The sequence below is a fragment of the Pezoporus wallicus genome, unplaced genomic scaffold (assembly GCF_028554395.1).
Source record: "Pezoporus wallicus isolate ANWC-B61680 ecotype Strahan unplaced genomic scaffold, APGP_CSIRO_Pwel_v1 contig_1876, whole genome shotgun sequence".
Classification (NCBI taxonomy): Eukaryota; Metazoa; Chordata; class Aves; order Psittaciformes; family Psittacidae; genus Pezoporus; species Pezoporus wallicus.
This window is the reverse complement of record NW_026638337.1, coordinates 3,707,317-3,730,010: the sequence shown is the minus strand read 5'-3', so window position 1 is coordinate 3,730,010 and position 22,694 is coordinate 3,707,317. Positions and strand designations below refer to the sequence as shown.

Sequence of the window (22,694 nt, the reverse complement as noted above, 5' to 3'; positions counted from 1 at the left end):
GAAGCACATGTCCCATACAGATAACTCCCTTAGGAAGCAGTAAACACTGAAGGTTTTAAACTCTTACAGTAAGAGAATGCCTCAGACTTACCTTGCCATTTAGATGAGTTCTCTACTTTTTGACCAACCTAACAACTTTGGACAGGGGTTGTATTTAAGAGTACTCAAGGTAGATTTTCATTTGTTTTTTAAAAACACTAGGTCATGAGCAACTGGGGGCACAAGACAAGCATAGCAGCTCAGGATAAGATAGTCCTGTCCTATCACTCCCCCTCCTTCCTACTAAGAGTGAGGTTTCTCTACACGGCAGAGCAGACATGTTGAGAAGTGCTGTAGTGGCTGGAAAGGTCATCTCAGACAGCTATGCCTTAAGACTACTCAGTATCACAAGTATGACACAACAGCCATCTAGGTCAACTCCACTGCTCTAGTACCTCACAGCTTTCAGCACTCTTCTCTACTGCAGTTTGTTCACCAGTGTTTGAAGGTTTCCTAAGGCTCTGCCAGGCACAATCTCCCCTCCCTCCAGCTCTCTGCAGAACAATCCTCCTATTCACCTCCATGAATGGAAGCTTGTCTCTTAGTCAACATTGGTGTCTCCTACATATAAATTCAGTATTCACAGACAGTGTGCATCTGGAAGCTTTTGCTGTGATAGGGTAAACAAGCTGCAGAAAACAGGTTCTGTTCACAACCACATGAGCTTGTCTCAGAAGAGAAATAATCAGAAGATAGTGCATCAAGTCACTTGTGTCTATGCGGATGTCAGGTTGTTTTAGTTTGGTTTCAGCCACACAATCCACTCCAGCTACTGTAAAAGCCCTTTTGTGTAGAAAACCATAACCCTTTCCACTCACTGTCATTGCAGATATTAACTGGAGCCAGAAAGACTGACAGAAGAACAGTGTAATAAGATATTTATTAAAAGTGCTGTCAGTTTATTAAGAGCTATAGTCTAATACTCCCTTTTTAAAGGGGTATCCAATTTAAAAATGCTAGCTAAAAACCATTCTGATCATTATGGTTAGATACACAACCTGCAATGCTCTATAAAATGTTATGGGACTGACTGGGACAAAGTAACCTTCAAGTCCAGAATCCAGTCTCTATTGCAGAGGAAGAACTGCTGGGGGCTCCAGAAGAGACACCTGCAGGTACCTGGAATAGAAATGCAATCACTAAAGATAGTAGTTTAGCTGACAAATTTAATGATACCATTTTACACTGGAGTGGAAATTGACATTGGGGAAGGAAAGAATCATCCTGCAACATTGCAGAACTGTTATTCACTACATGTGTATACTTATGTATGAACAACTCTCCTGATACAAAAGTTTTCCCCTAAAGAGGCCATGACAGAGGCTTCTGTTTCAGGAATAAAAGTGGACCACTGTGAGAAGTAAGTCAGCTATAGAAGCTGTAGCCTAAGCTGTTAAACCAGAGTTATCCTGTGCTTATAGCCTCCAAGTTACAAAACATTGTCTTCCTGGTTACTCACTTTGAGTGCTTATACTTCTCCTTAATTGCTTGCAGTTGGCAATGGGGAGCATCAAGGCATGCTTTATGCAGATCAGTCAGGCAAGGCACTATATCACTTAATGAATACCCAGTGAATGCAGCAAGTGTTTCTGGCTGGCCAGAAGAGAAAAAACAGTGTTATTCTAGTGTAGCTATCATGCATCTAAGAGACACATTTTCTACAAAAGCATAAACCATTTTCACTACATCAGTGCTCACGCTAGTGTGTTTTTTTTTTTTAGGCTTGAAAAGAATTCAAGTGTATTCTGCCATCAGTTTCACTCTAGGTCTTTCTTGGTGCCAGATCTGACCAGAAGTTCCTTCTGCTCTAAGCATGTGGAATCCATTACATCATTTTGGGGTCCTGTCCTCTTCCAAAGCTGTTACTCAGCTGAGAGAGCTATCAAGGCCTGCAGTAAAGCTGCCACTCCATATAATCACTCCATTGGACACATTAAGGCTTCCCCTCCCTCCTAGGAAGCCCCTGAATGGTATCTGGGGGAGAAGTTTTGGAGGTTAAAGACTAACAAGGTCTTACATAAAGACTCAGTGAAATTGAGCAAGACAGCAAGGTCTACTTATTTCAGAAACGAGACAGGATATTTCAGGTTGGTTTAATATTAACTTATCAGGTTATTTCCATTAGATCAGGAAAAGCTACTCATCCTAGGATTTCAGCCTTCATAACATACATTGAAGCTACTACTTTTGCTTTTCAGCCTAATTCTAGTAACATAAAATGCTTGAGCTACTTATTAACATGCAGTTGTTATTCTTACCCAGAAAGACCTGTTCATCGTATAGTTCGCTAGACAGTAGGCTGCTGCAGCAGTTTGCGAAGGAAGGTACTTCAGAAATGGATCAGCTTCAAGCAGACTCAGCTCTGCAAGATACTGAACAAAAAACCCAGAAGTTTTTCAAACAGCATGAGCCTAGCTGGTGCAATCAGTTCAATACAGCAAGCACTGAAAATTGTCAGTGGTCTCAGTTTCATGTAAAAAACATGAGCTGCACATCAGATGGGTAGAAATAGCATCCTAGTCCTGTCAATCTTACAGAAGACCCTTTAGCATATTTCAGTGGAAACAGACTACAGTTTGTTAAAGCCTAAACAATCTACACTAATACGAGGTTCTGTTTCCATCAACAGCTCTGATGTAATTCTACAGATAGATACTTAGAAAATTTATGTTCTCATCCTTCAGGGCTCTTGTTTATACAGGTTGATCTCACTTGGAGATCAGGGATAAACAGACAACTCTAAGAAACGGAACGTGAGCTCTCCTGAAGTAAAGCCATTGTATAATCCTATAAACCTTGCAGATAAGCAGCAGGTCAGATACACACCATAAGCTTGGGTTAACCAGTTTCTGAGCAGGATTGCCTATGCAGCTATACAGGTATATACTGTGTCATTGTGTAGCAATACACAGTACCACCATGTCCATGCCATGCAGGCACTCTTCAAAAAAACCACCAGATTTCCACCACCCAGCTGCTTGGTCAATGCATTATCCTTTACCAGACAGACAGAAATCTTCAATTAGGCTTATGAGACATTTATCAAGCAATCACACAAGCCTTCTACTGAAGACACTAGGCTGCAAAACATTCAGTTTTAGGCCTGCACAGTCCGAGGTAAGACTTGGCATGAGAAAAAGCATATCTTCTCACAGAGCATAATACAGTAGCAGAACCTGTATTTAACAAAGGTATCTGAGCAGACAAGTGGTTCTGCTTTTCAGATCACTTCTCTCACTGCCCTAAAAGGAGAATAACTCATACCCTTGCAAAGTTCTCTGTCTTCATACAGACTTCATGCCTCTGAATATACTGAAGGAGGAACTGGTTGATGGTTGGGGCTGTTAGGTCAAAAGTCAACACTTTGAGAAGCAGGTGTTCCATTCTTAGCAGCTGCCTCTTTGTGTAGGTATCATCTGTTATATACACAAATTCATCCACTTCTGGTGGGTAGATCTCTTCATACTTCCTGTAGGAGGAATATAGAAGACATTTGCCAGCTTGAAAGTTATGGTAAGAGAAAGCTTTCTGCTCAATCCATATCAGGATGGGCACATGACACCACTAAAATTTGTGTGGAACTCTTATTTTAGTCCTTCTTCCAGCCTAGTTCAATTTAATTTCAAGTTTGGGCAAAGATGTTTAGAGCAACTCTAACTCGCCAGTCTAGATAGAAACACACTACATTGTTAGTTCTTTACTAATAGGAAGACCTCAGAGTGCACCTCAGTAACACTGAGCTCTAGACAAATCTTCATGTGCTCCTAGGCTATGTTGGGTAACCTGTCTACTTAAAGCAGTTGAAGTCTAATTGCAGATTGCAGCTGTGAACCTACTTTAGCCTTTCAGACTAGCAGCCTAACATAATAGTGGTTTTGCTACTGCTGCTATGCTTACAAATTTTCCCCACTACAGTTCCTCACATCATAAACATTAAATGTTTAATTTTGCTAGCATCAAAGTCCGCAAACTTGCTAATCTTGAGATATCACAAGAAGCTACCTACCACTGCAAACTTTAGTCCTTCAAATTAAACTGAAGACTCATCCAAAAAATAAGTTTTAGCTCCCAGATAAGGGGATAAACTTACGCAGCCAGAAGCATTGCTGCTGTTCCTACAAGCTGCAACTTCCCTCTGAGAACAGACATACAGGAAAGAAACCTGTCCAGAAAGTTCACTGCCAAGTACAGAGTCTCTGTGCGAAGTTTATATTCTTCCCCTACTTCCACCAGCCAGTCTACCAAGATGGCACGCATTCCTGTTGTGATATCTGGTTGTTTCTTCATGTAGCAGGGCTTGGGCCTAAATCGTACCTGTTTGGAGAGAGTTGGAGAATCAGAATGCTCACCCTGAAGAGAGCTATTGATGGCTGAGCTGATTAACATTCTTCATACTTATACCAAAAGGAGCATGAGTTGTTCCACTATTAATTACTCATTATTACTAACTACAACTACAGTACTAATAGTATTAAAAACTAGTAGAATCTCTAGAAAGTAGTAGTCCTACACTGAAGAGATAGGAGCTATGGTGTTAGTAGCAGAATAGTAAAAACTTGAACTATGGAAAGCCTTTGCCATCAAGCACATATGAGCCATTCAAAGGGACCTGAGACTGAACAAATCACATTTCCCCTCCTCCACCCCCACCCTTTCTTACTGGGAGAATACCCTTTAATGCTCCAATACAGAAAGGTAGGCAGAAAAACACTATAGCAAAACAGCTGTCAGTGACATCACATCTGGCTGCTTTAGTACTTTTGCAGCATTAAACTCCCATCTGTAAGAATGAATTCTCCATCCCAAGGAGTCAAGAGATGCTCTAATGGTAGGGATTTTCAGGGACAAGAATAATCATGAAAAATATCACTTGTCTACATGCTGCCTTCAGAGACGGCTTTTACTGCTTGATTTCTCTCCTCCATAGTCCAGCCTTGGGTTATCCTGGAACAGCCATACCTCTTTGCAGTATTGTGGCCCATCACAGAGACCACAAATTCCTAGAAGCTTGTTCCAAAGCACTCACTTCAGCCTCCCGGAGGTATTCATGAATGTCTTCTGCATACTCTCCCACAGTCAGAGTTACAGGATCTACCATGTGATCCTCAGGCTGGGACTGGAAGGACGTATCGACTACCATTGGAGATCCTAACAGGTAACAGGAAGCAGCAAGACATTTGTGTAATTAGCCTCTTCACCTTCTCCTGCCATGTCTAAGATTAAGTTATTTGCCTCATCTAGACACATGCCAAGTTACCTTGAAGTGTTATTTATTTATAACAAGCTACTCGCTAAGTTACCAGCATCACAATTCAGAACTACCCTACACATGCTGTGGGTACCATCTAAGTTGTTATAGGAGTTACCTGTACTCAGATCCAGCAGCAGGTGAATACTGGAAGTCATTGCACTAGTATCCAGTTCACACAGGCTTGATTCCAGCTCTTCAGCTACTTGGCAGCTGTAGTTTTCTTTCTCTTCTGGTTCATCCTCATAGATAGCAAATGCTTGCTTTGACACAGCACTGACCATTTGCTTGGGTAATTCATCTTTTCCAGATGAAGCGACAGTGTTTTCAGAGCCAGAGAAGCGTCTGATAACAGTAACATCCTGAAACAGAGCACATAGGCTGTGGGAGGGCAACTCAGGAAGAAAACAACAGTAAGTATCATTTGTTTTAGCAGAGAAAAATCACTCTCCTTGCCTAACAGACACCAATAATAAAACCCCACTGGAAAAAAACACCAGGTACAGCTAGTGCCTCAGCTTGCTGCAGTCTTGATGCAACAAAGTCCTTACCAAAAGAGCGAGGTGTAGTGAAAATCAGGACCCAAGAGAGCAGCCTCATCCCCAGTGTCCACCATCAAGGGGAGAGAGGAGAAGGTGGTGCTCAGTTCCTGAGGGGCTGGCAAGTGCAGTATCTGCTCCACATTCAGCTCTGGCAAACAGCAGCTGCTTTCCAGTGCAGCAGGTTAAAGTAACAACAGAAGTGCTCAGGCACTGTCACAGATTTATGAAGGACTTCACCTGCAAGGCAGCATCTAATGCTGACTTACAAATCCAAGTTTGAACTTTTGAGCTCAAACATTACAACCTCTTGGACTACAGTGTGTGACCAGGCTGCAATCCTTTACATCATCTGCTATCAGTAAGCCACCAAGTGAGTTAGGGGCTTTGCACAGTCACAACCATGAAGAGCTTGTGTACATATAACAGTAGTTATTTTAGGTCCTGTAAATCATCACTGTAACCCTTTTCCTGCCACACCAGCAGACCCCAGGAGGGCTGCAGGAATAGAAATGCAGGCAGACACTCTGTTGTGAGATCTAGCTTCTTGAAGACTCTGGCAGGTTGAAGGGAGCATGGCCAGCTTCAAGGCAAGGGGACCTCTGGGTAAGCACCAGTGAATGTACTTTTCCTAAACTATGCCCTGCACTTTAGAGGGTATGCGCCCACATAAAGCCCCACCACGTCTCCTTTCCCTCCAGGGTGGATTACTTGTTCGAAGTATTTCTACGGGGAAGCAGCTGGAGATTAGGATCGAACAGTTACTAGCGGGTTTCTCGGCAACTCACGCTCATTAGCTGGAGCCGGACGCAGCTCCTTACCCCGCCGCCTCGGGCGTTTACCTACAGCCTCGAGAGAAAGCGCGGACACCGCTCATGCCCGCCGCAGGGGAGCTGCCCCCGGCCCGCGAAGCGCCCGGCGGGGCTGCGAGGCTCACCTGGGCGCTGGGCCGCTGCTGCCCGTTCTCCGCCAGCACCCCCAGCACGGCCCGCCCGCAGCTGCGGGGGGCAGCGGGGCAGGGCTCCCGCCGCCCCGCCCGGCTCTTCTCCCCGGTGCGGCGCATCGCCCAGAAGTCGGTACCTTTCGGAGGCAACTACAACCAAAAAACAACCACGCACCAAAATAAAGCTGCAATAAAATAAACCCCCTCGGGCAGCCCCTCCCGCTCCGCAGGATGGCGGGTGGGCACGCTCGCCCCCCTCGCCACTAGCCCACCGAGAACGCTGCACCTCCGAGAACGCAGAGAGGAAGCAACCAGCACGCCAGGTACCCGCCCGCCGCCCCTATATAGGCGGCGGCCGATGGAGGCGGTGGCGGCGGCTGTTGGTCGCAACCCCCGGCGCCGCCGCCCTGACAACACAAGCGGCGGCGGGTCGTCATGGAGACCCCGGCGGGGGCCACCCCCCGCGGGCCCGGCCGCGCTGCCCCGCGCACAGCACCACCCGCCCCGCGCAGCGCCCGCCGGGTGGCGGGTACGAGTGGTGGGGCCGAGAGCGGAGACCCCGCCGTCGCCCTCTCCCGCGCTGCCCGTCCCAGACATCCAAAACGTGGGGAGAGGGCGCGCAGGGAGAGCTGCGGAGTGATGCGCACAGCTGCGGCACAAGGGTTTGACTGCGCTCCTCGGTAAAGTTAAAACCACGGAATTCTAGTCGATTTAAGCGTGGGTTTGACTGCTGTAGCACCTTGTAAATCTTAAGCTAGGGGACAGATGCAGAGCTGGTTGCACGGCTGCATAAGAGAGCGGCTCTCAGCTGTGAGCGGTGGAAATACAGAGCCCTGTAATAGGATTTAAGAAGCGGTTTATCCTGTGCCATCAAAGATTTTCGCCAGTGGTGTGGATAATGACACAGAGAGCACACTTACTAAATTTTGGGGTAACACCACCAGTGGTGCTGGGAAGGGCTGTGACTGTGCTGAGAAGCAAGATTAGGTTTCTGAAATTAACTTGACAAACTGGAAGAGTGTTCTGGAAAAGTGGGATGCACCCAAGGCACGAGGGCAAGCTCAGACAGAATCAACAGCTGCAGCACTGCAGGGTGGGGAACAGCCAGGTAGATTGCAGGTCTGTGAAAAAAAAATCCAGAAGGTTATCATGAACCTCAGACCGAGTGTAAGTTGCCGTGCTCATGGCTGTTCCTGCACGGACAAACCGTAATATAGCCTGTGTGGCACACAAGCCCTCTGAAAGTCCATAGAGAAGGCAAAGGAGCAAGCAGAGTAACAGCTTAAACCTCAGCATGAGATGTAGGTGAGGTATTAGCATTATAATGCCCCAGAAGAGACAGCATGGGAAATTGGGGGATTTCCCTCCTTTGCAGTTCTGTAAGAGCACATTAAAGAAACTGCTGTTAAAAACGTCTGTGCCTTGGCGGCTGTGGTACTTCTCAAGATGAAATCCAAAGTGACTGAATGTAAAAGCTATCATCCAAAAACTGGATACATCAAGCAAGGTCTTATGCTGTAATTAGGTGTAACACATAGCTCACAGTCATACAAAGATCATGTGTCACTCCTACCCAAATATATAGATGGAGATTATTTACTAAACTCATTTTCAGTCAGTGAATATCCTTCATCTCCAAACACTCATCACATCCATATACCATTTAGACATAACTGAAGAAACTGAGCTACCCAGCAGATGACTTATTAATATTTTTATGTATGAGCAGCATACGGATATCCTCAGTAGTCATATAGTACATTAATGTAACTGAAACGCCTCTCAGATAGCTTTTAACGAGGTTATCTAAGCTCCATTTTCCCAGGAACTCTTTGAAACAGCCCAATATGGATTAGTACCTGAGGGAGGCCAGTGAGCTTTTCCAGCCACTACTTAATTGTAGCAGCAGATCAAATAAAGCTTTGGGCCATTAATCATTTGCTTCTGCACTTCCCTGTGTGTGCTTGAGAGGAGACTGAAGCCTTCCTGAGAGGGTTTCTTAGGGTGTCTTGCAGTAATTACTGTCTTATGATTTCTATGAAGGAAGAGAATTAAGAGCAACTCCTGACTTTGCAAAGGATGCTTCCTTTGCGGCTCTGCAAAGGATGGCATGAAAGGACTGGTTTGGACTCATCTCTGTCTCGTGAATCTTTCCTATCTCCTTAGCTCTTTCTCCTTTTTGCAGATTTTTGTTTTGAATGTTGAAATTTCCAGATTTAGTGCCTTTTTCAATTAAAGGGATTTCCCTTCTTCTATGCTGTGGGACCAGGCATAGGCTGCTACTTTCCTCTCTGAGGACAGTCCCAGCTTTTACACAGTGAGTTCTTCACACACTTCAGCTCATGATCTGGGGCATGGAGAGTGACTGTCCTGGCCTCCAGTTCTTCCCCAGTGTCTAGCCTCCCAGAAGTGCCACAGAAGGCTTCTTCAGAGGCTGGGGAGCTGGATTTTATTTTTAAATATCCCAACAGAAATATTTGACAATTATATTTTACACTATCAACCTTTTTGCAAGTTTTGCTTACAAGAGAGAGAAGTGTTGTCTGTGCAGATGCAGATGCTTGGTACTGTGCCTGGGAGCAGGAGGAGAGATGAAGCATCATGTCACTGTTGTAAGGAGCATCCTTTATCTCTGTAGTTTGAAACTGTAACCTTAAATCTTAAATCTTAAACTGTGTGTGCCTTTAACATAGCAGACTAGGCCAAACTGTTCTAACTTACTAACATGTAGAAGGAAAGGAATGCCCGGCTGATGGGCAAAGGAACATTATGGGACTGATAACAACTAAGGAGATAGTAAATAACACCTTCAAGGTAGCAGAATGGCACCCAGCATGGAGCAAGACTGGAACAGAACAGAAGCAAGGACATACCAACTGCTAACTCAGCACTAGGACCTTGCAAGCATGCACAAGCACTGAGGTCATTCAGTAAACACAGTGAGTAAGACTGAGGAAGACAACCACCAAAGACCCCCATTCAGCAAGAAAGCACATGCGTAATTAGGATGCAAATATTATAATTAGCTCCTGGGAAAAGCTATGAGTATTTATGAGTATGCTAAATATACAGCCGCTGTCAGCAAGTATTGGGTGCGCTCACCTTTGCGAAACGATTCGCATGTGCGCTTAGTGCTGCAATAAAGAATGCCTGCTTTCTAAATCTCCAAATTGAGTCTTAGAGAGTTTCTTTGACAGACTTTTATGGTAACAAAACCACGATTCACTCCTACTCTACCTATAAGCACACATGGAGCAAAACTGCCTTTTGAAAGTAAATCATAGCATATTTTCACCCAAGGTATTTTTCTGCATATTTCTTCCTCTCATCAGCTTGAGAAGGACACAGCTGCTTCAGAAGCTCCCAGCAGCTCTCTCTATGCACAAATCAGACTACTGTGAACTGTCCCCTTCTCTCTTCACCCTTTGAAGTGTTTTTTGGTTCCTGGGTTTATTCCCTAGGTTTTCAGCTTGGCATAAACACCTGTTTGGCCTGCAGCCTGGGGGTAGCATCTTCATGGGTAATAAATCACCCATTGTTTGTGTAAGCATAAGATGAGAAGCAGTTAATGCAAGACTGTTGCAACTTTTCAGCCTTGTGTCTCTAAGTCTTATGTTGAATTACAACACAATGTTCATATAGGAAAATCCATTCGGGCAGGTTAGATGCGAGTTCTTATGACATTGGCCAGGTCGCATTCAACATTTGGCAAGTTTTCTCAAACCCATGTACTGAGCAATCACACAGAAAGTTCACATGTGCCACAGACTTCTCTTAGGTCAGCTAACTGCAGAGCAATCTGGAAGTCCAATGTATAGCAAATTTAATGCACAGCTGCATAAAACCCTGTAAAATGTGTTGCGGGAGCAGTCTTTGAGTTCAGAAAGTTTCTAAAAAGGTTTATGAAATCTCCATGACAGCAAGAGCTCTGCCTGGACTCACTGACCTGCAAGGTCCCATCAGGACCTTGTTGTATGGTCTTACAGTGACAAAGCAGTGAAGAACATGACCTCTCTTCTTTCATATGGCTATAATTCCTAGAGTTGTGAATAGTCTCCTGTCTGCAGTGTGCTCTGATTATCATAACAGTAAATGATCTCCTATTATTTAGGAATACATAGATTTTATCTTGAGTTTCAGTGTTTTTCTGAACTACCAAAATCAGAAAAATAGCCAACAATTAAAACATGCGTCCAGGGATCAGAAGTTGGACACAGCCTTGGTTGAGCTACCAACTCCACCACATTAGCTAGATGACTTTCTTAATCTGCGCTGGACAATTAGCACAGGCCCAAAACACCACTCAGGTCCAAGCTTACCTAGTATTCCTCTGTATGAAACCCCACAGTGAACAGTGAGTTTGGACAACTCTGTATAGCCCAATGAGAGAAAGCTGTTTGTACCCAGAAACCTAAGAGATCAGGACTGTATCTTGCTGAAAGCACAGGCAGTCACAGACATAGTCTGTTTTGCTTGGCTTATGATAGTGCATTAAAAAGGGCCAAAAAATGTATACTACTATGTAGTTCAGTCATCTATACTGTACAATTGTTAGTATAGCTCTGACATGGTCCTTGATGCAGTTGAGGCTCATGGCAGATTGTGCTTTTCAACTGTTCAGGAGCATAATCCAAAGGCTGGCATGGCCAGGGACCAGTCCCCATTGGCAGGAGGCATGTAGACTCCTTGCTTTGACAGACAAGAGAACCTAATACTCTAAGCTTTTCTAAGCCTTCCTAAACATAGGAGAAGTGGTCTGAGCTGAAGAGCTGTGCTTGTTCATCACCATCCAGAAACTCAAAAAGAGGCCATAACTGAAAGAGGTTGTAAATAATGAGAAAACAAACCTGAGTAGTCACAGGCTGGTGCTGTGCTGCACTGTGCTGCACCTACAGCTTGTGCTTCAGGCCTGTGCTGGGCTGTACAGGATTCTTGGCTCCAGTATAAACCCAGCTGGGTGTTAGTAACAGTGGAGCCCGCGGGCAGCTCCCCCTTCGTGCTGTTGATTGCACCACCTGCGTGGCCTTGTCTTTATCTTAAAGTGGAGCAGCAAGTTTTCATGTGAACATACAGCAGAAATGACAAATACAATGTGTTTTGTGTGAGAAAATTCTGTAAGAGGTCTCAAAAGAAAATGTCAGTGAAGCTTTCCATAGGTGGGATCTGTACCACATGCCCTGAGCAGAGGTTTGTCTGGCACTGCACAGCACGGGGTTCCCAGCACCTGAAGGGACATGAGATTATCTGTATTCTTTCTCTTTCTTGTGTTAGCTCCAGAAAATGGTATTTTAAGCAATAGCTTATGGAGTCTGAGTGCCTTTCTTACTGGAATCATAGTATACGCTAGCCCTAGTGCCTTGCATTATAGGGTATCACCAAAATAGTCTGAAGCTGACCCCAAAGATGTTCCTGTATCAAGTGGTGTGACAGGTGACAAATACAGCTCCAAACATTTACAGCATTGGGGTTGCTTCTCCACAGCAGTCTAGGGCTGCTCCTGCTAGCTTTGTGACTATGTAGGTTGCCCATAACCACTGTAGTTACTCCCATTTCACCCAGAAGCACAAGAAAATTAGCTTTTTCAGTATCAAAGCAGTCATAGAATGTAAACTACCCTTTAGTGCTGCATGTGAAGGGAAGCTATCAAGCTTAAAATCAAACATTTCTGCTGTGCTTACTTTATTCCCTTCTCTGTATCACAGAGCAGCTGATAGCATACTTGAACACTGTGCATGTTTTAATGAATGTCCTTCACAGAACATTAATTCTCAACTATGCTTTTCACTTCAGAACAAGGCAGGAAAACACCCATAACTTTGACAGAACCTTGAAACAGCTCTGCATAATCCAGAAAGAGCTGTTTCTGCACTGTTCAAGTCACCCTTAAACTGTCTAGCTCCACTGCAAGGGCCTTCTACCAGGTCTTGCTGAAGTTCATGCTAAAATGCCCTTACTGTATAGTAGATCTTTTCTTAATCAGCCCCTAATTTATGATCCCTATATTCACAGCATCTGCTGCTCAGCTGCTTTTGACAGCTGCTGTTCATTTCTACACAGAAGCTGATGGCTGAAATGTTTCAAAAGAAATTAATGTTTTGACTTGATAATCCTAGGGAAGCTAACTCTTGGGCTCTGTTTTGCAGGTGACAAATCATAGGCAAATTCCCGTAGTGCAGCATCGGGACATTAAAAGAAAAGTTATTATTTGTTGCTATCAGTTCTACTGTGTTAATAATTCAAATGGAGTGGCTTGTATACATTTGAACAAGATACTTTCTTACGCATGACTAATTGAGATCAACTAACTATAACAAAAATGGAAGCAAAATTTATAGCAACAGTAATCTTGGAAAATAGTTTATCTTTGTTTCTCTGAAAAGTAGGTGCAATGATCAACATCTATAGTGTTGTGAGGGAAAACGCTATTCATGAAGGCTTCAGCTCGGCAGAGGTCTGAAGTGCTATATAATAAATGTTCACAGGGTGGTGATTCTTTGGTATTTTTCATATGCTAAAATTCATATCATAAAACTTTGCTACAGCTAAACTAAAGGATGTGAGCAGACTGGGATGTGGTAACTATAACTGTCTGAAGCCATTTTGATTTTTTTTTTTTTTTAATAGAATGGCATTTTGATACGGGATTTCCTTCTTGACCTAAAATAGGAAGAAATCTTTCAGATCTTATCTTTCAGTAATTTGACTTTTTGAGATTACAAGCATTTACTTCAAATTAAATTGAAAATCTCTGGTAAAGGCATAAGCAATCTCTGAAGAAAAACAATGCATGTTTTGTTTTTGGAGGAAATGATCAGAATTACAACTATTTATCAGAATGCAGCATGACAAGCAACTTTGTTTATCAGTTAGCTCTGCATAAAAATCTGGCATTGCTGGAGCCTGGCAGTGTTTTTAACTAAACTGGAAAAGAGGCTGTCTTCTGAATTCTGTGCCTTACATAGTAAGCACATGACTTTGTTCCACCATGCATGGATGAAGGGAATGGTACGTGCTTAGACAGAGCCACTGACCAGTTGTTTTGTCTTCATGGTGCTCTTTCCCCTTCTACATACAGAAGTCAGTAACAAGATTTGTCAAAACTGTTGATGAGCTCCTCAGATATCAAGCCATTAGTGTGGCTTTCATAACCTGTGAAGCAAACAGGTTGTACTGATCATCCCTGGAGCACTGCAACCTCACTGTTTTCAAACTAAATAAAAATACAAATACTTGCCTGCTTGCAACAATGCATAATTCATCACAAACTGTTAAACAGATTAACCTTATGGCCAGGAAAGTGTACTGAAAGAAGAAATAGAAGTAGCCAAACTCTTCCATTCCATGGAGAGTTCCCCTGCCTTTTTTCTTTGGTTTATGTGTTTTAATTGGAATACTGTGTGGTTTCTCCACAATGTAATTTTAGTTGGCCCTTGATTATCTGAGTAAATTAGTTAATGATATTTCTCATTGCAATTACACTTTCCCATTGCAATTATCTGAATTTTGGTGTATCAAGTTGTCTATAATGAATCTGTGCTCATAATTACAGCATATTGCTAATAAATGTTTGTACTAGATGTATGGTACAACACTGCTTATGTACATACACAGAAGTTACTGTAGTTGAGCTCATACATTCTTATTGCTTACTGCATGCTTTGCTAGTGATAAATTATAGCCATTTTTCCTTACTGCAGCCAAGAAGAGAGATTAAAACTCTAGATACCAATCTGATCTCACAGGTCACAGCTTGTCTGTGTAACCCGTTTTATGTTATAACTGATAGCAGTAACAGGTCTTTCATCAACCATGTTTATTTATGTCTGTGATTCACAGTGATGATGACTTATAGAGCACCTGTAATTACAAGTGTATACCTCTCATGGAAATGCAGTGCATAGCCAGAAAAAATGACTTTGTGGGAGGGAGAGATATTAGAAGTCCAGCGTGAATAAAAGAAATCCTAACAGCATGAATAAAGAAATCCAAACAATAGGATAATGCAGTTACTAAATGGAGAGTAAATCTGTATGTATGCAGTAGAGATGGGTAATTAGGAGGGGAAAATAGAGGACTGGAAAATTCACCACATCTATTTTACATTGTTTAAAAATTAAAAAGCTCAGTTCATGTAGTAATCTGTGATGTCTGGCTTACTAACATTCATCTTGGAAAGCTGAGAAACCCTGAGTTTATAGAATTTGAATTTCCATATTCATTGTGGTAGAGAATAAGGACTCCATCGTGTAGAAAACAGAATTATGATTTTAATATGGAAAACCAATGACTGCTTTTAAAAAAGATGTTGAAAATGTAGCAAGGGATGCAAGCCAGAATAAATAAATACTACTAATAAAAAAATCTGGATGTTTTTATTAAAAAAAAAAAGGCCTCACAGGAAGAAATTTAAATATCAGAAGACTGAAAGATAACAGGATTGCATCAGGACTCCCATGGGAAGAAGGTACCAAGCTTGAAAAGCCCATTTATTCTAGTAGACACTGAGATAATACAATTCAATGACAGGTACCTGAAAACAGTCAGCGTTCAATTAGACATAAAGCTAATGTTTGTAACAATGAGATTGATTACCCATTACATCAAACCTCCAGGGGGAAACGGGATGTCTTTCAGTGTTTTCAGTATGCCTTTACTTGAGATATACATTATCTAAAAAGTATACATGCTACTGGACGATGTACTGGAATAACAGGGGAAAAGCTTTATGGCATGCTAATAGAAAGCTCAATGAGATGATCTAACAGACTTTTTGACCTCCAAGATCAAAACAACTCTTATCTGAAAATGAGTTCCTGTAGAGCTGTATTTGAGCTATAGCATCAGCGACTAGATGACCCCATACGCTTTCACTTGCATCTTTATATTTACCTAATTCCCTAAACTGGAAGCAGCTCGTTCCTCAGAAAACACAGTAAAAGAGCTGCAAACTTCTTCCTCCCTTTTTAGCCTGGATAGTCAAGAGATTGGTGTCATGTTCTTCTGTCCTCCAGATGCTGCTTTCTCCCTGTTTTCATCATTTCCTACTTTCCACCCCAGAAGCCAACTGTGTCCTATTCTCATGTAGTTAATAATCATCCAGGTGAATGAACTGTAGCCATTTTAGAAGAGTCCCTATCTGTAAAACAGCCCAGGCCTGAGTATTCATTTGTTAGCCAAAAAAAAATATTTCTGTTTATCTCTAGCTTACAGACTACCACTGTGGTACTGATAAGATAGTGAGAAATAAATGCCTTTCTCAAAATAGAATATACTATCAGAGACAGCACAGACAGAACTGTTTCATTTCCTGAATTTAGATTTATTTTTAATGTCTAGCATATATATTCAGACTTTCTTTTATCTTTTATACTTGCTTAGTAGCAAGAGAGTAGAGAGCTTTTATCTTTTCACCAGCTTTTCCAAGTTTCAGATTTTACTTTCAGACAGCAATGCCTGATATCCCATAAGACCACTAAGAATTTTACTGGTGGTCCTTTTCCAGCATGTAGGTGTGCACTGCCGACAGCTTTACTGCATTGATCTCAGCACTGATTCTTGCATTTCTCTCAGCACTAGGTTCATGGAGACATGGGATCCCACTGTTTTAGGGCAAATAAGGAAGCCTTTGGTGCCAGATATGCCAAAACAGGACATAAATGTCACTGTTTTCCCCTTCTCCTGTAATTACTATTTTCTTGTTGTCCATTTAATCTCAGTATCCCTTTTGGAACATGGTAATGATATTTCTGCCTGCAAATGATGACTCAGTGTCTCTCATGTCAGATCAGTTGCAGCAGGCAGGGCCAGCTCTTCTGTGCAGCAGTCCTGCTTAAGAACCATACAGCCGTTGCCCTTCTCTCAGATCCCTTCCCAGCACGCATTGCCAGTGTGGTTATTTGGCAATCCCACAATGAGCTCTTTCACCAGAGACAATCTGGACTCAGTCCTGGATGCCTCTAAGCATATTTACTGTGTGCAAACAGCTCTCTTTTGGGGAAACTGAAGCTGGAAATGCCCAGAAAGACTTCCCTGCTGTGTGCTTGTGAAACAGCGATGTACTGAAGTCTTGGAAAGGTTAATTAGCATCTAAGTAACCAGCTGGTTACCTCTACACCTGATTCTTCTCTCATATTTAGTGGCATGACACAAGAAGTTCTCATTTGACTTTAGGAGACTTTCCGCTCTGGTTTATGTACATATAACATCTGGGGGATCAGGTCCTCCTCCTTTTATGGGATGTTATTTTTTAGTTGCTGCTTAAGAAACAGATTAGTATAACACTCAGAATCTGGAGAAACCGAGAGAGTTGAAACAGAACTCTTAATTTGCTAGAAATTATTATAGTTTTAACTGCCCTTCTTGCCTGAAGACACAGTTTAGCTTCCTATAAATGGGATTTTCACATAAATAATATTAAAAACCTTTTAAAACTCGAGAATGTAGTTTCAAGTATTTTTAATGTTGATTTATTTAATAAAATACCTATTATAGTATGTAATATGCAGCACCACAAACAAACATACTGTATATGCATAGAGAAAATACACTTGCTATTTTAATTTTATTCTAGAATCATGAAGATAAATCACTACTTTGTGGCTGATGGAATGCCTTCTCTGATTCCCTATGCACTGAAAAGAAACAACCTAAGATATTAATCTTACAAAAATATCTAAGCTGTTTCAATCAGTAAAATGTATAAACTGTTTTTACTGATTCTAAGAATTAAATATTCCATCTATGCTGCAGCATTACCATGAAGATGTTAAACAGACTTGGACCCAGTATCGACGCCTGGGGTACACTGGTAGTGACCTGCCTCCATCTGGACTTTGTGGCACTGACTACAGTCCTTTCAGTCTGGTATTTCAACCAGTTTTCAATCCACCTCCCTGTTACTTTTTCTAATCCATACTTTGAATGTGATAGAGTTGCCATTCCTTGTATCTCCACAATAGATGCTGAAAGCTGCATTAATATAGCATATGATATCACCCTCTCCCATGCTCAGGTTTTTATACACATCTTGTGATTTCTGTCCCAAGGCATTGTAATTCTATTCTCTTGAAGGCAAATTTGAAATTTATGTTCTCTTGCAAGAGAAGGGCATATATCATTTTAAACTGAGGCCTAAAGACTGAAAAGCTGAGTCAATCTCAAGAGGTGCCCTTCTCTGGTTATACAGAAACTATCTCAACAAGTTATGTGAGATAAACACATTCTCTTGCAATTATTTTGTATCTAGAAGCATATTAATGTTTAATTTTTTTCACAGGCTAAAATTCTCAGTCTGTGATATGTGATGGCAATAAGCAATATATACTCTGTATTTAGAAATAATACTGTTATCAGTTTCCCATGTGTTGATTTTTTGGGCTCATTTCTGCTTATATTGACATGTCTAGTTTTGTCTTTGGCTTCAGCTGGAGTCTGTTCAAGTTTTTCATGCTCTTTATACATTTTTACAGGTCAAAGACTATTGCTGCTTTCTTCTAAAACCTAGGCAAGGAGCACTAATGGCTTGCCACATGTTCCCAGAAAGACCAGTGTCCCTGCATTTTAACACCGCCAAAGATTTGTCAGTATTTGGGCAAATTTTTCCTTCTAACGCTTGATTAATTAATGAAGTCAGGTTACTTGTTACAAATACAATACTGACTTCTTTTAGACATTCACATTAAGCCACCAAGGGCTATTGCATTGTTACAAGAAATGTCAGTCGTGCTGGCAGCAAAATCAAGTATTCTTTCTTTTTGTTTACTGCCATTAAAAAGTTGTTCTCAAGATGTCCTCAGCCACAGGAAAAAAAAAAACAAACACAAACCAAACCTCTCAAAATACTAATTACAGATTTATTAAAAGCATACAGATGATTTGAAATGCAACCAGTCAAGCAATCACTGTTCTCTCACCCTAGGAAAGGAAGGAGAAGGAATTCCAATGGCAGGGAGCTTAGTTGCTTTTGACAAGAAGGGAAACATAGACCTACTAATTAACAGTGCAGTTGAAGAAGGGTGAGCAGCTTGTTGCCAAACAGCCACAGGAAAAACTGTAACTGCTGTAATCAAGAGAGCTGTTTACCCAGTCAATAAAACCAGGCTGAAACAAATGGCATAATGCTCTGAATAACTGTGGTCTGAGAATGGGAAGTTACCAAGGAACATGGCTGCCAGCAGATAGCTCCCCTCTTGGTCCTGAGGAGCATGGGGTGACACAGGTACTGGACTGAAGGTATCCTGTGCTGTAAGTACCATGGTGGGCACTGAGCTTGGGTCTCATCCCTGTGAAACAGCAGAAAGATCAAAGAGAAGATCATGTCTGCACACTATCAATATCCTAAGGGAAAAAACAGTCCAAAAGCTCCCCAGCTATTGCTCAGAGTCAACTTCCAGACTACTGGGTATTGAACTGGGCTGCACCAGTTTGCATTTTGTAATGAATCCCAGGAGATTTGTGTCTTCAACTAACCATGACTGGAGACAAAATGAGGTTTTCCATTTACTCCAGCATTTATTTGGTCAAGACTTTACTGAAGAGCTAGTAAGCCTTTTTCACAATCTTGACAGCATCTTCCAGAATGCCCTAGAAAGGAATGAAGATTACTTTCACAAATCTCAATCCAAAAGTGATTTTACATGCATCAAAAAGCAAAGCAATACTATATACACCTTGGCTGACATTTACAGGGGTAACAGAAAATGTCCCAGATTTACAGCTACCAGGCTTGCCCTGGACCACTCACTGCTAAGTAACTCACTGTCAACGTTGAGTCCAGTGCTGTGTGCACTGTAAGGTGTAATTGATAATGGTCACAGCTAATGTTGGCTTTGCTTTTTTAACCCTGCCTATATCAAATTACCCAGCATAGCTTCACATGATAGTCCGTAGGCTCAGGCCTACATTCTTCATGCCCTGATGTCTTGGTATCACATGGATCAATGACAAGATGTGGTTAAAATAAAGCAATGACTACATATTTGAGGAATACTGAATACTGCTGATTGGGGTACCAATTAAAATCTCATTGCATATAAAGGACATCTTTCTTAGCTTCAGAAATACTAATGTATGGAGCCAGCTGCAAGTGATCATATTTTCTCACTCTCTGGTTCTCCTAACTCAGATCAAAAGGGCTCTAACAAGGAGGAACTGGTTGTGTGAGACAGCCCACCAGGGTCAATATGGATTTTTAGGAGTTGGACTGATGTATCATAGCTTTCAGCTCTAAAACTGCCTTTTTGCTTAGCTTTGATGCAATCTTCTGAGCCTCTGCTAACAAGAAAGCCAGCCAATATTTTTTTTGTGTGATGGCAGCCAAAAATAACAAACAGCATAAAGGTGTATGTGCAATTGAAATGCTTTCCAGCTTTGGACGTCTAAGTAGCTGTGTCCACACTGAAGTCAGCTGCTTCATTATTCAGACTGTCATTTCTAAACAGCCCTTTGTGGACACCAAGGACCCGTTTTCAAGCATGTTCCCCGACAAGCAAAGACTCTTCTGATGTTATTTGCACATATCACCAGGTGTGAGTCATTGTGCTGATAGATCCCCATTCCTCTTTTGTTTTTACAAGTTTAGCAACTACCTTAAATTATACCAAAGCAAATAAAAAGAGGATGACACCTAGCAGATCTGACTGGCCTCATTTTCTCATCTGAAAAAGTGTGAAGTGAATGTAATCTGTGGAAACAACTAAATTTATAGTTGAGAAAAAAGCATTGAAGGCAAATGAAAGATCTTAAAGGCTGAAAAATCTGCCTTTAAGTTCTTCAGTAAATTCTTCAGGTTTTTCATGTTCCTAGAAAACAACTGGAGGGCAGAGGAGTGCCCCAGGCACCAGGGGCAATGACAAAGCAATTAAAGTGTCCCACTATGCTCCCCATACCAGAACTTTAAACATCCTGTAGTGCTTGCCATAAAGGTTGTCTCCATGAGGCCTGGCTGCTAATGGGTGTTTGGTCACCTGGGCTGGCAGATCCACAGTAGCCAGCCAGTGAAGTATCCTCCTCATTGCACCTTTGGCTACTGACTCGGAACATGCCTCAGCTGCAAATGCCACATGCATTCCTGCAGCATGGAGAAGATGTGGAGGTCAGAGGGAAATGGGCTAAATATGGGATCTGCATAAAATCATAGGAATGGCTAGCAGGAGACAGCTTGAGCTGAGTGGAGTGTTCTGTTACTGTTATTTAAGCTTTCTGTAAAGCAAACACTGGGTAAGAGATGAATAACCTCATGCAATGCTCATAGCCTTTAACTGGAGCATAGCAGCAATGGCACCTGCTCACAGCACACACCAATCTCATCTGTAAGTAGCTCCATCATTGCAGAACACAGTTACAGTTGTCTCCTAAAAGTATATTATTTTGTTGAGTGATGAATGGTATTGTGAAATATTACCAATTATCAGCACCCTTTATTGCAAAGCTCATTAACTTCCTGACAAATCTGGTCTTTACAGCACTTTAATTTTTGTTTTATTGCCTCATTATATCTCACCAATTTCTGTCTCTGGTTTCCAGTTAATAATGAAAGACAGAAGAACTGCACTGTGCTAGAGAATCAGAAAAATAAGCATTCATCTTTTTAAAAGTCCCCAATTTAGGCTACAGGAACAGCAGGTACTAGACAATGCATACATTGAGAAGATGATTAAAGTTTAATAAAACTGTCAAGTGAAATAAACCAATCTTGCAAAACATTCTGTTTGCCAGGTGCTTGGATTTTAGCTGTTAAAAAATTCTCTCTCAACAGGCTGTTTAAATGTGCAGCAGACTAATGTTGTGACTGCCAAGTCACAATTCATTTTTTTGCATGATCTGTTGAGACTTGGTAAAAAAAAGACTGCTAAAATGACACATCCAGAAGACTCTACAGCAAGTGCTATAGAGAATAAATGCACTATTACTTAATGAATCACCACAAAACACGTTCTTCCCTTTTACTGCCCAAGCGAAGCTTTGGAGCTGGGTCTTTGACCACTGTCTTCACGGAAGAGGGTCAGATTCTCTACCAACCTGATCATCAGCAACTGTCCAAGCTGTATATCACTACCAGTCAGATTTGACAGAGCTTTCCAGCATTTTTTTCATATGCATGTGGTTATGCAAAATCTAAGGCAGTGAGAAATCAGATGCATCCATATGTGAAATTTATAGCCACTTGAAACAACCTTTCACGTAAATTCAGCACAGAGCTCTATTAAATTGTAAAAATTACTCTATTAGTGGATTACTAATTATTAACTGATTTGCTATGCAGTACCTCAGGTAACACTGACCGAATTCCACAAGTCATATTCTCTGTAGAGCTGTAGGTGAGTTAATATAGAATGGTTCATAGATAACATATTCCTGTGATTCTGCCTGATGTGTCAGTGCGGGTCTCGTATGTCAAACCTTTCCTCCACTTTCTCCAACACAGTATCTGAAGGAAACAAGTCAAACAATAGAGTTTCTTGAAGGCCAGAATATTCCCAAGGGATTTGCAGTTACTTTAATGAGAACATCACCTGCCTTTTGCAAGGTTTTGAAGTGCAGAGCACATCAGCTCCCTGACTCAGAGACAGCCCTGACTGAGGAGAGAGAGACTTCAAGTAATCAGGAAACCATGATAACCCAGCGCTGCCCTAAGTTCAAGAAGCAGCCTGGCTCTCAGGAAGACAAGCTTTTCTTTGGGCCACTTTGGAAACACTAAGTGGCCTTGAGCAGGGCGAAAACTCCCAAGGAACAAATCCGTCTGTGCAGCTCCCAGCAGAGCAGGCCCCTGCTTTGATATCAGAGGCAGACGGAAATACCCACCCAGGCAGATGCTCCCTGCATAGGGAATGAAAAGAAGGGCTTAAAGCTAAATCTACAATGGCTTGTGCATCACAGTGCTGAGATATCCTGTCCTCTCCCCTCATTCTTCCCAGTGATTATTTCT

At 42.0% G+C, this 22,694-nt stretch overlaps 1 protein-coding gene across 1 annotated transcript; it reads right to left on the bottom strand.

Annotated features, from left to right (window-relative positions):
- Positions 1-918: 918 nt before the first annotated feature.
- CCNA1 (cyclin A1) lies at positions 919-7,226 on the bottom strand. The gene is made up of 9 exons (XM_057410368.1): positions 7,042-7,226; positions 6,764-6,919; positions 5,406-5,649; positions 5,066-5,187; positions 4,130-4,353; positions 3,304-3,508; positions 2,298-2,411; positions 1,499-1,632; positions 919-1,158 (listed from the first exon to the last, which is right to left on the bottom strand). The coding sequence occupies exons 1-9, from the start codon at positions 7,204-7,206 to the stop codon at positions 1,107-1,109; spliced, it is 1,416 nt and encodes a 471-aa protein (XP_057266351.1). The 5' UTR covers positions 7,207-7,226; the 3' UTR covers positions 919-1,106.
- Between the last annotated feature and the right edge of the window lie 15,468 nt (positions 7,227-22,694).